General features: G+C 47.2%; 1 protein-coding gene across 1 annotated transcript; it reads right to left on the bottom strand.

Moving 5' to 3' along the window:
• Positions 1 to 9,352: 9,352 nt before the first annotated feature.
• LOC145232125 (histone H4-like) lies at positions 9,353 to 9,668 on the bottom strand. Its single transcript, XM_080096639.1, has one exon. The coding sequence runs from the start codon at positions 9,666 to 9,668 to the stop codon at positions 9,357 to 9,359; it is 312 nt and encodes a 103-aa protein (XP_079952765.1). The 3' UTR covers positions 9,353 to 9,356.
• Between the last annotated feature and the right edge of the window lie 5,957 nt (positions 9,669 to 15,625).

Raw genomic sequence — 15,625 nt, 5'->3', positions numbered from 1 at the left:
GCAAAAAGTGCTTGAGATCTTGGTTCTTCAATTGGGGGGGGGCAATATTGTAGATAAAGTTTGGGTTATTATATATGTCCACTTGAATTCTTGATATGCGTCTAAACACTTGACTGATCAGTCTTAGTGCAGGCTGCACCACCGGGCATCGGAAGAAAAGGTGGGGTATGTTCTCGTAGGAGACCCTGCAGAGGGTACAATTTGGGTCAAGGTCCGGAATATTGGGGATTAGTTTGGATTTTACTGGAATAATTTCTTCCGTCAGTTTATAATTAAAAGTTTTTAGGTAGTTGGGCAGAATTGGATGGTGAATCAGATGCCATGATGGATGTATCCAGGGTTGATGGGTTTTCCGTTGACTTATCATATAGTTATATGTGGGTTTCACTCGCAGAGATATGGGGGCTTGGGTTGAGATGTTGTATCTTTTTATGATCTTTAGAGTTTCAACGTAGTGGGGGGATGGATGTGGTGTGTGCGGGAGTGAGTTTCTTTTCCGTAGTTCCAGAAGTGTAGACAGTTGGAATCCAATGTTGTATTCTATTATTGACAGTTGTGGAGTTGTATTAGTATCAAATAATCTGTGCTGGAGGTATTCTTGTACATTTCTGATGTAAAAAGCATCCAGGTAGCAAGGGATGTCGGCTGCATTATACCCTCCTTCTTCTCTGGGTAGGCATAACCTGTGTGATGGAATTTTCAAATTCTTGTGGTTGTTCCCGGACATAAAACCGCTGATTAACTCATTTATTTGGTCCCGTTTGGCATTGGGGATAGGGTAGGTGGAAGCAAGTTTTGAAAAGGTGGGAGCAAAACAGTTTTGGTTAGGACCGCTTTGGTATCCATTGTCAGGAAGGAGTCTGCAAGTTTCGTGATTTTTTCTTTAAACTTTACTATCAGCGTAGACCATTCACGTTGTATAATGGCTGGTTTTCCGATTGGTATATTTAATGGAAAGATTGAATTTGTGGACCATTGAATTTTCAGCTCTATATGTGGGAGGACTGGTGGTTCTATGACTGCCAAGGCTTGCGTCTTTTCTTCGTTGAGTTTCAGGTGTGTGAGAGACGTAAAGCGTTTGATTGTTTTAAACGCTTCGATCAGAGACGTAGTGCCCGTCGTGACCAAGGTGACGTCGTCAGCGAACGCAACAGTTTTGGGTGTGTGTCTGGATGGTGAGGGGGTCATCTTTATTGCTGGGTTGCTTTGAATGCTTACCAATAAAGGGTCCAAAGCGATCGTGAAAAGGGAAAGGCTAAGGGGGTCTCCTTGCCTTACTCCTTTTTGGATGGAGATGGGGGGCGTCATTGTTCCATTAATCAAAATTTGCGATCTTGAAGAGCTCTGTAAGGCTTTGATATAATTAAGAAAGCGAGTAGGAAAGTTTTTGGTAGTAAGAACAAAATTGATCCATTGGTGATCTAGACTGTCAAAAGCTTTTTTAAAATCGATGCAGACGAATAAAGTGTTGTTTTCCCGTCTCCTGGCTTCTGTGTAAAGATCTCGCAACATGTTTGAGGCTTGTGTCGTTGAAGAGCCTCGCTTTGCGTATTGAAAATTTGATAGTATGTTGTCAAAATAAGGGAGTAGACGTTGATTTAGTGCTTTATTTAGGATCTTGTAGTCCGTATTGAGTAGGGTGATGGGTCGAAACTGCGAAGGGTGTGTTGGGTCGTCTCGTTTTGCGATGAGAGTTATATGGCCTTGAGCAAAAGCTGGTTCCATTGAGGCTGTTTGGTAAACAAAATTAAGGGCTGATGTAAGGTCGGCTCCAATTATCTTCCAGAAGTGGATGTAGAATTCAATGGAAATGCCATCTGGTCCAGGAGATTTTCCCTTCGGAAGCGATTTTGTCAGTGTGTTCAGTTCTGTGATTGTCAGTGGATTTTCCAAAGTTCCGGCAAAGAGGGAAGAAAAGGGAAAAAAACTAACAACAAAGGGGATAGTTGCCGTAGGGTTCTGGTGCTTAAAATAGGGCTTTCAAGGGTTTATGAGGGTACATAGGTTTGTCTAGGGTTGGGGGTATCTATAGCGTTTCATTGAAATCTTGTGGTAAAACAGCTCCACATGTGCATGTGGTAGAGGCCCCTGGAGGAACAGTTAGTGTTTTTGTACACGTAAAGCATCTGAGGTGGATGTTCGGACAGTCCATTTTGTGGCATTTAATGTACTCTTTTAATGCTGGCTTTAAAGTCCATTGACCACAAGTGCAGCGTACAAACACATGCTTGCACTTACACTGCATTTCAACACCTGTTAGTCGCATTTGGCAACATCTAGTCGTTGTTAAGTCCTGTTCTGGGCTCGCAGGATGTGTCTGCGAGCGTTTACGTTTAGTATTAAAAAGAGAAGTGGGCTTACTTGGATCCTGTTGTGTTGTGTCTCCGTGAAGTTCGCCATCTCCACCCGCATCTTCTTCAATTTCCATTGTGTTTCCTACCAGTACCATATCCTGGTCCGCGTTATATACTGCTGCCTCTTGGGTTTTTTCTGTTTGTGGTGTGTCGCTGTGGGCTGGGTTTTTCCCAAGGTCTGGGTGTGGGTGGGGTCTGTCAGGGGGTGGGTTGGATGATCTTTGGGGTTTGGGGGTGCTTGTTGCTGGTGGATTGTCAAGCTGTGGGTAATCATCAATTGGATCTTCCGGAGCTTTTGTTGAAGGAGGGGGATTATGTGTGGGGCTTTCCGTTTGTGGTGCTTGGGTTGGTTTGAAGTGTGTTTCGATGCCATGTCCGATCTCCCGGCATCGGGGGCAATATTCCGGTTGGTCAGGATAAGATATGTCGATCCGTCGGCGATCGAATGACATGCGTTTAGGCATCGGGTTGAGGTGTAATTTCTCCTTGTTTACTATGAATATTCTTCGGCCCGAAAGGAGGCCATGATCGTCTCTAGCGTGCCAACAACGATAAACATCGGTGAATTTTTCGATGATGGCCTTGGTCATCTCAAGACTGTACTGGGGGAGGACATACAACATGACGAGGCGTTCTTCGTTGTCACCATACTGTGAAACGTATGTCGCCTTGCCCGACTCTTTCAGAATTTTGGCCAAGTGTTTGGCCCAGGTTTCGGTGCGGGCTTTGAACGTTACTTTTCCGCCAGGTGTTTGTACTAATGCGTCAAGGTGGCGCCGGACATCAAAGTTCAAGTTTTCCAGAAGTTCATAAATCTGGGCCCTCGGCAAACCCGGTTCAAAACGAACATCGCCGTTTGTTCTCCATTGCTCCGGAGAAATAAGAGGTTTGGCGGCAGCTTGGTTCGCTGTTGCTTTTTTAGTGCTACCTGCAGAGGCAGCATTTGCATACGTCGGTTTTTCCGACATGGCCTCTCAGGATACCTCCTGAGAGGAGCACAGGTGTAGCAGAGTTTCCTTGAGACTAGGTGTGAGTTTGGTAATCCACAAAAGTCCAGTAATCCACGTAAATCCACAATATATATCCGTTAGCTTGAGTCAAAACCGCAACAGAGCGGTAAAACAAAAGGAGGCAGCCACGAAAACAAAACGTGGTCCTCAAAGTTAACACTGCTTTGCCTAGCTGCTACTAGATACCTAGTTGTTGCTGCTGCGTCGGCTGCTGCTGCTGCTGTCAGACTGATCTCACGGAGGGCCACAGTTCCTGGCCTGTACCGATGGGGCTTCTTCACGCCCCCGGTAGCCGGCGCGCTCTTGCGAGCGGCCTTGGTGGCCAGTTGCTTACGTGGCGCCTTGCCTCCGGTTGACTTGCGAGCTGTTTGCTTTTTTTTTTTTTTTTTTATTCGAGCGCTTAACTCGCTACGAAAAAAGAAACACGATACAAGAACAAAATACGTCAAAAAAAAGGAGAGACAGAGAATTAATAGTTTACAAGTGTGGGTGGGTATAATAGGTGGTTGTTTAACGTATCGTTCTGTATAGATTAAGAAGGGTATAAATTAGAATAGTGTGCGCGCGTAGTGTAATATGAGGGGAAAAAAGGGAAAAAAATAAAGGATACGAGGAAAGGTCAGATACATGGAAGTCGTACACACAGCAAAGAAGTAAACAAAGACGATAGAAAAATAAAGAAAAAGGGAATTTTAAAGCTAGAAATAGTAGTAGCGGCGTAAAGTAAACAAAGACAATAGAAAACATACGAGGGGAAATTTAAGGATAGAAATAGTGGCTACGGCGTAAAGTAAACAAAGACAATAGAAAACTTACGAGGGGAATTTTAAAGATAGAAATAGTGGATACAGCGAAAGGTAAACAACGACAATAGAAAACATACGATGAGATTTTAAATATAGAGATAGTAAATAGTGCGAAAAATAAACAAACACAATAGAGATCATACAAGGGGATTTTTTTACGCAAAGAGAAATGTAAACAAAGGCGGTAGAATTCTAAAGAAAATACGGGGATATTTTTTTAATTTAACACGAAAGGAAGAAACACAGAGGCAGTACATAACAAGGCTGTTTTACGTGTGCAAACAGGAGAAAAAACACATTCAATCGCAGAGAAGTGCCCAAAGGCGCAAAAATACACAAAGGCGAAAAACAACTACACAAAGTGGAGATAGGCGTATAGCACAATTTCTTGTTATACAAAGTGCTACACGCAATAGAAGGGATAAGAGTCTTGTTTTTATATAAATGGGAGGACCAAAAGCCGTATGGTATATTTACACGCGGATTTGCAAAAACACGTAAAGAATAGATTTATGCAAAATGGATTTTTGGGATACGCAATATAAATACAATAAATAGTGCATGAAACTCGCGTTGAAGCACAGGAAAGGTTCTGGGGCTTGGCGCGACAGTTAATTTTTTATTATTTTATATTTTTATCAAATTGATAGCTTTAACGGCGTTGGCCATGACCTCCAAGTGGATAGAGTTTGGCCTGTTCCGCTGGATAGAAAGTTTAGAGTGTAAAGATCGGATTAGGGATCGGGCTAGGTCTTTGTCAAGTGTGGGGCTGATGGAGTGGGTTTCGGCTTTTATTTTGTTACGGGTTTTCGATATCGCATGGGAGAGGGTTGAATTCAGTAGGGATATAAGTGTGTGTTCGGATGCTGAAGGGTGGTCGGGTTTAATAAATTCATAGTGGGAGGGGGTGTCAAAGTAGGTGGTTGGATTTCCGGTTGTTTTGGTGAAGATTTTTTTTGCAAGGGTGAGGAGGCTTTGTATTTGGGGGCAGGTGTGGAAAAGGTGGTCGTAGGTTTCGAAATGGGTGTTGCAAAGGTAGCAGTTTGTGTCCTTGTCAAGAAAGAATATGGTGAATTTACAGTGTAGGGGTAGGGTTTTTTGTTTCAGTCGGTAGTTGAAGGTTTTAATGTAGTTGGGGTGAATTGGGTGGTGGATGAGGGACCAATCGGTGGGATTCGTGGGGTCGGGGTCAGGGTTGACTAATCTAGTGTAGAGTGGTTTGGATTTTGGGGATAACAGTTCGGATTGTGTTGGGTTCAGTTTTGCAAGTAGCGACAAAGTGGTCTGGTAAAAGGGGAAGGTAGTTTCTGGTGCGGAGGTTAAAAAGTCTGGAGATGGGGTGTCCAACGTGGTACTCGAGTAGGGAAAGCTGGGGTGTTGTCGGGGTATCAAAAATTCTGTGCAATAGGTATTTCCGTAGGGGTGCAAGAAAAAAAATGTCTGTGTATAAGGGAATGTTGGCGACGTCGTAACCACCAAGGTCACGACGTGCGGATAGGGTTTTTATTGGGAGGGGAGGATTTGGGTAGGCTGAAATGAAGTCTACCACAATGCCATCGACTGTTTCTCGCTGCGTGGGTGGAAGTGGGTAGGTTCGTGCCAGGTATGAGAGTTTGGGGAGAAGCAGGGTTTTGGTTAAAATGCTCTTGGCGTCGTAGGTGAGGAAAGGGTGTTTGAGGGACGTGGAGGTTTCTTTAAGGGAGCAGATGGCGTTTCTCCATGCTGCGGTGATGGATTTGGGGTGGCCGATGGGAATGTTGAGAGGGGTGATTACAGTCGGGTTCCAGTTGATATCGGGGAGGTTTGGAGAGTTTGGGGGGCAGAGGGTAGCAATCGCCTGGGTTTTGGTGGGGTTTAGGGCTAAGCCGGTAATCAGGGTGAAACGGGATATTAATTGAAAGGATGTTTCTAGGGAATGGGAGCCGGCCACCGCAAGGGTGACGTCGTCCGCAAAGGCGATTGCTTTTGGTGTGTTTCGACAAGGGGCTGGGACAGGTGATATCGAAGGGTGGTTTTGGATGGCAGCGAGTAATGGGTCGATGGCAATCAGGAAGAGGGTCAAGCTCAGCGGGTCGCCTTGCCGGCCACCTCTCCTGATCGGGAAGCCCGTTGTGGCAAAACCATTGAGGAGGGTGTGTGAGTAAGCGGTGGTCTGCAGAGAAAGAATGTAATTGACAAAGGTAGGGGGAAAACGTTTTCGGGTAAGTTGTAATTTTAACCAGGTGTAGGAAATGGAGTCAAAGGCTTTTTGGAAGTCGAGCGAAACAAGAAAGGAATCAGAGGAACGGGATATGGCTTCATGAAATAGGTCGCGGAGGAGGGTTGTGGCGTCGGAGGTGGTCGAATTGGGTTGTGCAAATTGGTTTTGGGAAATTATCTGGGAAAGGAAGGGTTTGATGCGGAGGTTTAGGGTTTTTTGTAGTATTTTTAGGTCGGCGTTCAGTAGGGATATGGGGCGGTAGTTTGTGAGGAGGGATGGGTTGTTCTTCTTGTGGATTAGGGTGAGGTGTCCAAGGTTGAATTCTAAAGGGGTATAGGCGTTGAGGTACGCATAGTCCAGGGCTCGGGTGAGGTCAGCCCCGATTAGGTCCCAGTAGAGCGAGTAAAACTCGATACTGAGACCGTCGGGACCCGGGGTTTTGCCGTTTGGGAAAAGGGATATGGTATTTTTTATTTCGGTTTTCGATAATGGTTGGGATAGGAATTGGGTTTGGTCTTCCGGTATGGGGTTAAGTGGTTGTTTCAAAAAGATATTGTCCGGGGGTGGGATAGGTTTGTTTTGGTCCGAGTAGAGGTCTGTAAAAAAGCGGTGAGTATGGGAAAGCATTTCCTTGGGTGTGGTGAGGGGAAGTCCAAGGTCGTTTTCCAGTTCGGTTATCGGGGGGTGTCGTTTGGAGGGGAGGAGTTGTGAGTAAAGGGTTTTGTCTGCCATGTGTTTGAAATGGGGGTCAGAAGCGAGGGATTTAATTAGATGGGATCGGGCGGTGTCGAGGTGGAGAGTTGCGAGGGATTTTTTTACAGCAAGGAAGGTTTTGTAGTTTTCAGAGGAAGGGTCGTCGTTGAGGGTTTGCCGAAGGGTGTTAAGTTGGGTCTGGAGGTTGTGGGTATGGGTACGCTGTTCTTGGGCAATTCGTTTTGAGTGGTTTTGGATAAGTTTTTTGAATTTTACTTTAAGGGTCAACCAGAAGTCCAAGGGATTGGGGTGGAATGGGGCAAGGGTTTTCCATATGGGGTAGAGTTGTCGGAGGTGTTTTTGGAAGTGAGGATCGTGAAGGGTGTTGACGTTGTTTTTCCAAGTGCCTCTGCCCCTGGGTGGGGCAGAGACTAGGTTCAGGGTGAGGATTACAAGGTCGTGGTCTGAAAGGGATGTTGGGAGGAAGGTGTGTTGTTTTGGGGTGAGGGCTGGAGATATGTAAATGCGGTCGATTCGGGATTGGGTGTTAGGTGCTCGACGGGTGAATTGGCGTAAGGTGGGGTGGAGTAACCGAAAAGAGTCCTGCAGGTGAAAGGTTGTTAGAAGGTTCTGTAGAGTTTTATTAGGAGCGTGGGTATGGCTGGGGGGATATCTGTCAAGAGAGGGGTTTTCTACAAGTTGAAGTCGCCGGTTAGGATGATAGGGTGAGGTGAATTAATGTAAGGGTACAGGGAGTCGAAAAAGGGGTTGCGGGCTTGATGATTTTTACTGCCGGAGGGTGCATAAATGTTTACGATATGGATGGTGTGGGTTCGGGTAGATATGTCGGTCGTAATAATACGACCGGTGGAGTCGGAAATAGAATTTAGAATGGAAATACTAGAGGAGTTTAGAAGAACTGCGACACCGCCGCTGGCGGAGCCTTTGTGCGGTGCCGAGTTTAATGCCGTTTACATTCAGCGTACAGATTTTTAGAAAACTGGTCGGCGCCATTTTAACGTTTGAATGAAAAGGGGAACCATAAGGTAACACAGTTTTTTTAAAAAAATGTGGCGTTAAAATCTGACGGTATGCGAGCTTTGCATGTGCAGAGAATTCGCTCCCCGTGCGCTAAGTTATAACAATTTCCACAAGTGCATTGTATCAACAGTCGTTTACATTTTTTGTTTGTGCACTGTGAAGGGCTTTTATAGTTCTGTTCTGTGGCGTAAGTGCCACATTTGCACTTAATGTGCATTGTGCCGCACAAACAACGCATGTTTCTACCTTCATACGCTGCAATGCAGCAATTTGTCCGGTTCTTCGGCGGTGTCGCTGCTGGTCGTTTCCTCCTCCGGACGATCTTGTATCCTTCCTCCTGTGGGGTGATAATCTCCTCTGGAAGCGATGTGTCCGGCAGGGAGACGACCCCTTCCACATTTCCTTGGGTAATCCTGGGTGTTGAGGTCGTGGGCGCACTTGGCGCAGGCCCAGGAGAACCGGCTTGCTCAACCATATTTGGGAGCTTCGACCGCGGACTCCTGGGGTTGGTAGTTGGACCACCGACTCGCTCAACCTTTTCAGGGAGCATCTGTCGCGAGGTCAATGGAGGGGACGACGTTGTTGTCTCCTCCTCGTTGTTCTTCTTCTGACCACCGACTCGCTCGACCTGATCAGGGAGCACCTGTCGCGAGGTCGATGAAGGGGCTGACGTTGTTGTCTCCTCCTTCTTGTTCTTCTTCTGACCACCGACTCGCTCGACCTGATCAGGGAGCACCTGTCGCGAGGTCTGGGGAGGGGATGTTGTTGCGATCTCCTCCGTATCCTTCTTCTGACCTCCGACTCGCTCGACCTGATCAGGGAGCACCTGTCGCGAGGTCTGGGGAGGGGAGCTGTTTGCTTGGTACGTGCCATTCTACTCTGTCTCGTTGCTACTGCGTCGGCTGCTGCTGCTGTCAGACTGACGAGCCGAAAGCTTGCGGTCGGACTTTTATACCTTCGGGGACTCGCGCCCATTGGTTTGCCAAATTCCCACTCGGCCAATGAGCGCTTTGATCTCGCCGCACCGGCCAAGCGGCCGGCCGCGAAACGAGTGTATTTCTGCGCAAAAACGAGCGCCGCTAAGGCCCCGGGCCTGGCCTAGCCTAGCCTAGCCTAGCCTAGCCTAGCCTAGCCTAGCCTAGCCTAGCCGCCCCTTCTCGCAAAATTCTCTCCCGCCAAGTATGGGTGGCCCTGAAAAGGGCCGATTTTGTTGTTGTTGCCGCTTGTGACAAGTCCGAAAGTTGCTGGCAGCCTAGCCTCCGAAGCCGTACAGGGTGCGTCCCTGGCGTTTCAGGGCGTAGACGACGTCCAATGCCGTGACCGTCTTCCTTTTGGCGTGCTCGGTGTAGGTGACAGCGTCGCGGATCACGTTCTCGAGGAAGACCTTGAGCACGCCGCGAGTCTCCTCGTAGATGAGACCCGAAATTCGCTTGACTCCACCACGGCGGGCAAGACGCCTGATCGCAGGCTTGGTAATGTCCTGGATGTTGTCACGCAGCACCTTCCTGTGCCTCTTCGCGCCTCCCTTTCCCAATCCTTTTCCACCTTTTCCGCGTCCTGACATGATAAGATATCTTCTTTTTTTAACACGAGGGCTCAGAGCCCAGGTGGTACCTGATCATAAGACCCGGGGGTCGTGGCACCAGCCTGAGGTTTGTATCATCATTGCCTTTGTGTGTGTATTTTTATTCAAAACAACATACACTCGAAAATAAAACAGTAGAGGAGGCTCAAGTGAAAGTGCTCTAAGCAGATGGGGGTTGGGTTTGCGTAAATAAAAAAAAAACGTTGGAAAGACAAAAACGAAACGAAGCAGTACTGAAAGACAGGATAATGTTGCTCATATAGTTTGAAATACCTCAACGGCGCGGGTTAATACCTCCGAAAAGGTAAGTCTGGCCTGTTCCGCAGGACAGAAAGTTTAAAGTTAAGAGATCTCTTCAGGGAGTGGGTGAGGTCCAGTTGAGTTGTCTTCGTAGGTTGCATATTCTTGATTTTGTTTCTAGTTTTCCAGATGATGTGATTGAGGGTGGTGTTTAGAAGTACAATTAGAAAGTTAAAGGGGGGAGGGAGATCTGTTTGTGGAAACTAGAGTCTAGTGGGGGAGTGAAAGTAAGAAGTTGGCTGTCCTGATGTTGATTGAAAGATGTTCTTCGCTTGGTTCAAGAGGGGCTGTATGGAAGGGCAGGTGTGGAAGAGGTGGGGTTCATTTTCGTATGCGTTGTGGCAGAGGTAACATTGGGAGTCGTTGTCGAGGAGGTGGAGGAGGAAAAATTTGCAGTTAAGGGGGAGAATGTGATGAGCCAGTCGGTAGTTAAATGTTTTAATGTAATTTGGAAGGAGAGGGTGGTGGATGTTTGGCCAGTGGACGAGGGAAAGTTGGTGGTCGTCGGGGTTGGAGATCCTTTGGTAGTGGGGTTTGATTTTGGGGCAGGTTAACTCGGTTTCGGTTGGTTGGGTTTGATGGAGGATGGTAAGAATATGTTTGTAATGAGGGGATGGGGATGCTGCATGGGGAGAAAGTTCCGGGTTCGTAGGTTGAAGAGTTTAGAAAGTTGAAGTCCGATATTGTATTCTATGAGTTGGAGTTGGGGAGTTGATGCTGTATCCAAGATTCTGTGAAGGTAGTATTTTTTGATGGATGAGAGAAGAAAAAGATCCGCGTATAGGGGGATGTTGGCGGCGCCGTAGCCGCCGTGGTCACGGTCCGCCGCCAGGGTTCGAATGGGAAGGGTGGGATTGTGGTGTCCTACAATGAAGGCTACCACAATGCCGTCGACTTTTTCTCGCTGCGAGTGGGGAAGGTAGTGTGATTTTGCTAAGTATGATAATTTCGGGAGGAGTGTTTTGGTAAGGATACTTTTGGAATCAAAGGTGAGAAAGGGGTGGTATAATGACGAGGCTTTGTTTTTTAGGGAGGAGATGGCGGTCTTCCATGCCGAGGTTATGGAGGAGGGTGATCCGATAGGAATGTTGAGTGGGTGGATTGCTTCATGTTGCCAGATGATGTTGGGGAGAGAGGGGTCGTCGGGGATTTTTAGGGTGGCAATCGCTTCGGTTTTGTTGGGGTTGAGGTGGAGTCCGGAGATCTTTGAAAATTGGTTGATAACTCTGAAGGATTGGGTAAGGGATTCGCGGCGAGCCACCACCAGGGTGACGTCGTCCGCGAAAGCGATTGCTTTAGGTGTATGTCGGCATGGGGCGGGGGAGGAGTAGATTGTTGCGTCTTGCTGAATCGCAGCGAGTAGTGGGTCTAAGGCAATCAGGAAGAGTGTCAAGCTAAGGGGATCCCCTTTCCTGACGCCTCTCCTGATTGGGAAACCCGTTGTGGCAAACCCATTGATGAGGGTTTGAGAAGAGGCGGTTGCGTGTAAAGAAAGTAAGTAGTTAGTGAAAGTGGGAGGAAATTTTTTACGGGTGAGTTGTAGATGTATCCAAGGAAAAGAGATAGAGTCGAATGCTTTTTGGAAGTCCAGAGAGATGAAGAAGGAGTCCGAGTGTCGATTCAAGGCTTCATGGTGCAGGTCTCTAAGGAGGGATGTTGTGTCTGAGGTGGTGTGGTTGGGTTGGGCAAACTGATTGGGGAGATGATGAGGTGGAGAAAGGGTTTAATACGAAGGTTAAGGGCTTTATTTAGAATCTTTAGGTCGGTGTTGAGGAGGGAGATTGGCCTGTAGTTGGTGAGGAGGGTGGGATCGTTCTTTTTGTGGATTAGGGTTATGTGTCCGAGATTGAATTCTGGAGGGGTGTAGGAATTTTGGTAGGAGTAATTTAGAGCTTGTATTAGATCTGCCCCGATCAGGTCCCAGCAGAGTGCGTAGAATTCGATGCTGAGACCGTCGGGGCCTGGAGTTTTGCCAGAGGTGAAGAGGGAGATTGTTTGTTTAATTTCTTGCTGGGTAAAGGAGTTGATTAGTTTGTTGGTTTCTTCGTCCGGGATTGGTTTCGGTGGTTGCTGAAGGAATGGAGAGGGAAGAAGTGGAGGAGGAAGATGAAGGTCCTTATAAAGATTTTTGAAGAAATTAAAAGTTTGTGAGAGAAGTTCCTGTGGAGTAGAGAGGGGAAGTCCGAGTTCATCTCCTAGTTCTTGGATTTGTTGGTGTTGCCGAAGGGGAAGGAGTTGGGAGTAAAGGGTTTTGTCAATGAGGTTTTTAAAGTGCGGGTCTGAGGAGAGGGATTTCATAAGCCGGGATCTTGATTGTTGAAGGTGAAGGTCGCGGAGTTTGGTTTAAAGGGTTTGGAACTGTTTCAGGTTTTCGCGGGTTGGCTGGTGGGTGAGGGTTTGTCTGAGGTTGTCGAGTTGATGTTGGAGGGAGTTCATGTCGGAGGTCTGGGATTTGGAGATTCGTCTGGAGTGTTTTTGGAGGAGGGTTTTGATTTTGTATTTCAAGGTAAGCCAGAAGTCCATAAGGTTATCGTGTAGGGGAAGAAGGGTATGCCAGAGTGGGTAGAGGTGTCGGAGTTCTTTTTGGAAAGTGGGGTCTTGGATGGTGGAGGTGTTGTTTTGGGTGGGGCAGAGGAGGCGAGGTTGAGGGTAAGGGTAACTAGATCGTGGTCCGAGAAAGGGCAGGGAGTAAACGTGTGCTGACGAGGTTGGAGGGAAGGGGAGATGTAGAAACGGTCAAGGCGGGATTGGAAATCGTGCGTTCTTCTGGAGTATTGGCGGGAATTTGGATGGAGGGTTCGAAATGCGTCTGTAAGGTGAAAAGTTTCAAGGAGGCGAAGAAGATTCTGGTTCTTTGGTCGATTGGAGATGGGAGGGAATTTATCAAGTAGAGGGTCGTCGACGAAGTTAAAATCGCCGACGAGGAGAGAAGAAAAGGAAGAAGAAAGATAAGGGTAGAGTCCGTCAAAGAAGATATTGTTGAATGTTACGTTGTTGTTTTCCAGATGGTGCATAGATGATGACGATGTGGAAGGTATTGGAAAGGGTAGAGATGTCGGCCGCAATAATGCGACCATCAGAGTCAGAAATAGATTTAAGAATGTGGAGATTTGGAGAATTGAGAAGAACTGCGACACCTCCGCGGGCAAAGCCCTTGTAAGGTGCCGAGTTTAAGAGGATGGGGCCGGAAGTCCATTCGGACTTCCACAGGGATTCGGTATTGGGTGTAGAGTGAGTTTCTTGCAAGAGATAAAGGTCATAGTGTAAAGAGGCTAGATAACGGAACAAGGCCTGCCTTTTGGAAGCTAACCCTATGCCGTTTACATTTAGAGAATACGAAGTAGCCATTGGAAGAATATAAACAACAAGAAAACATAAACACAAAAAGTAACTAATTAATGGTATGGTTAAAATCGCGTAAATTAAATGCACAGTCTAACTGTTCATTCCGTTTGAGTTGGTGACACTTGCCACACCCACATGCCAACAGCAGCCGCTGGCACTGTTCGTTCTCGCATCTACTGATCTTATCATATTCCTCCCTTTGAGCCCACTTCCCACATCTGCACTTGATGTGCCATGTCCCACACAAGCAGGCCATGGACACATCGTCGGTATATCGGGTCGAACAACATGGTGTTTTTTGCGGTGTCTTATTCCCAGATCGATTACGTTTTTTGTTGGTGTTTTCCTTGTTTCCTGTACCCCGCGGGGCGCCGGAGCCTCAACTCTTTCGAGGAGGTCGCGCCGGGCGCCCTTTGGGGTCGATGTTGTTGGTGGTGCTGGAGGTGTTGTAAGGGGAAGTGGCCCCCCCTTACATTTTGATTGCTGGTGGCACATATGACATCGTCACCTTAACTTCGTCATCCAAGAACGCTGACGCGTAAACGGCCTGTTTTGAATCGGAGAGGTTTTGTGCCAGGGTCTTGGCGGTGAAAGATGATGAGCAGTAGAAAGTAACTTTACCTTTTGGGGCCTGTATAATCCCATCTAAATCCTGGCGAAAGTCGAACTTCAGGTCTCGGAGGACCTGGTAGATTTCTTGGCGTCGGAGGCCAGGACCTCGCCACTTCGGTCGATTGCAAACGGGTCGTTCTCAACTGGTGGTTGGTTGATGGCTCCATTCGCAGCCGATTCTGCATAAGTAGGCATTTTAGTCCTGAGAAGGACTGTTTACAAAGTTAGAACCCACAACTAATTATAGGCCCCCTTGTCGCAACAATTCTAAGACTTGTGGTGCTTTTGTATCTGATAGCAGTGAACAGCCAATCACAGATATTGTCCGATTGCAGTAACGTCCAATCACAACAGTCCAAAATAGTCCAAAAATAGTCCAAAAATAGTCAAAAAATAATCCAAGGATAATCCAAGGATAATCCAAAGACCAGGGCGGGGGTCCACGATAACCGCGCCTGGTCAAGAATGACTGATGCTGCTGTCTAGCTCGTTTTCTACTCTGTCTCGTTGTACTGTTTGTTTATTATCCGCCAATAAACGAGCGCTTCAAACGTGCAAAACAAAAGACAAACGAGATCATCAGGGCGATGATGTGCCATTACCCTTCGGGGTTAGTGCCGGAACTTCCGGAAACAAGAAACGTTTTCGAGAAACAAAACAAAGTGTCGTTCCAAAAGGAGGGTCTACAGTCAGCCGTACAATTGACCGGCTGTGTTATTTAACGTGTTAAAGTAAAGGCTTGTGATTCGTCAACAACTATCCAATAGGGGCGTGGGAACTGAACTGACGCTAAAGTTATGGAGAGGTGTGTTTAGAACACGGTTAGCAAATTTAACCACTAGGGTTTGGCAGAAAGCATACAAATGGGGTAGGAACAGCATTGAATATGCTGTTACCCTTGGCGGAACCTAAGCGTAGACACGTATTTTAAAAAAAGAGTGCAAAAAAACAGCAGGTGGCGAAAAATACACTAAAAAGGAAAAGGGACGCTGTGATTGGTTATACTATTATACCGCATTGGTTGCAGGTTACATAACCCCCCCCCCTTTAGGGTTGCTGATGGTTTGGCAATTGTCGCAGTGCCGAAAGTAACTGGCGCAGCCTTGAAAAAAGGTATCGCGTTTGTTGGGCGAGAATATCGCGTCTGAGCCACAAGGGCAAGTTGAAAACCCCTGGACAGGGCGAAAGCGCTTACTGCTATCGGATGATTCAGAAGAGCGTGCACGTTTTGCTACGTGATCTTTTACTTTTTTTGTCTGGTAGCATGCATCTTTTCTTGGGGGGAGAGTTCTCTTTATTTGTGTGTTACGGTCGAGGATTCAGAGGCGCGGGGGGTCCTCTCTCTACCGCTTCGCTTAGGGGTTGGTGAGCCTCCGGATTTTCGCTTTCTGGATTCCGTGTCGTTATCCGGGGGAGTTCTCCATCTCCGGCGACCTCTTCTTGTATTTCCACCGTGCTTCCTACTTGGATGGAATCCGAGTTATATACGCCTGTTTCTTGGTTTTCGTCTGCTTGTGGCATCTCACTTGGAGCTGTTTTTTTCCCGAGAGATGGGTTTGGGTGGGGCATATCCGGGTGTGGGTAAGAGGGTCTTTGGGGTTTCGGTGTGCTCGTTGCAGGGGCGTTGTTCAGCTGTGGTTGTTCGTCATTTATGTGGTTCGAGATTTTCGTCGGGGAAG

This window comes from Phallusia mammillata, chromosome 6 (assembly GCF_965637545.1).
Source record: "Phallusia mammillata chromosome 6, kaPhaMamm4.hap1.1, whole genome shotgun sequence".
Taxonomy (NCBI): Eukaryota; Metazoa; Chordata; class Ascidiacea; order Phlebobranchia; family Ascidiidae; genus Phallusia; species Phallusia mammillata.
Note: the sequence above shows the minus strand (reverse complement) of the source record. Positions and strands in the feature narration are given on the sequence as shown.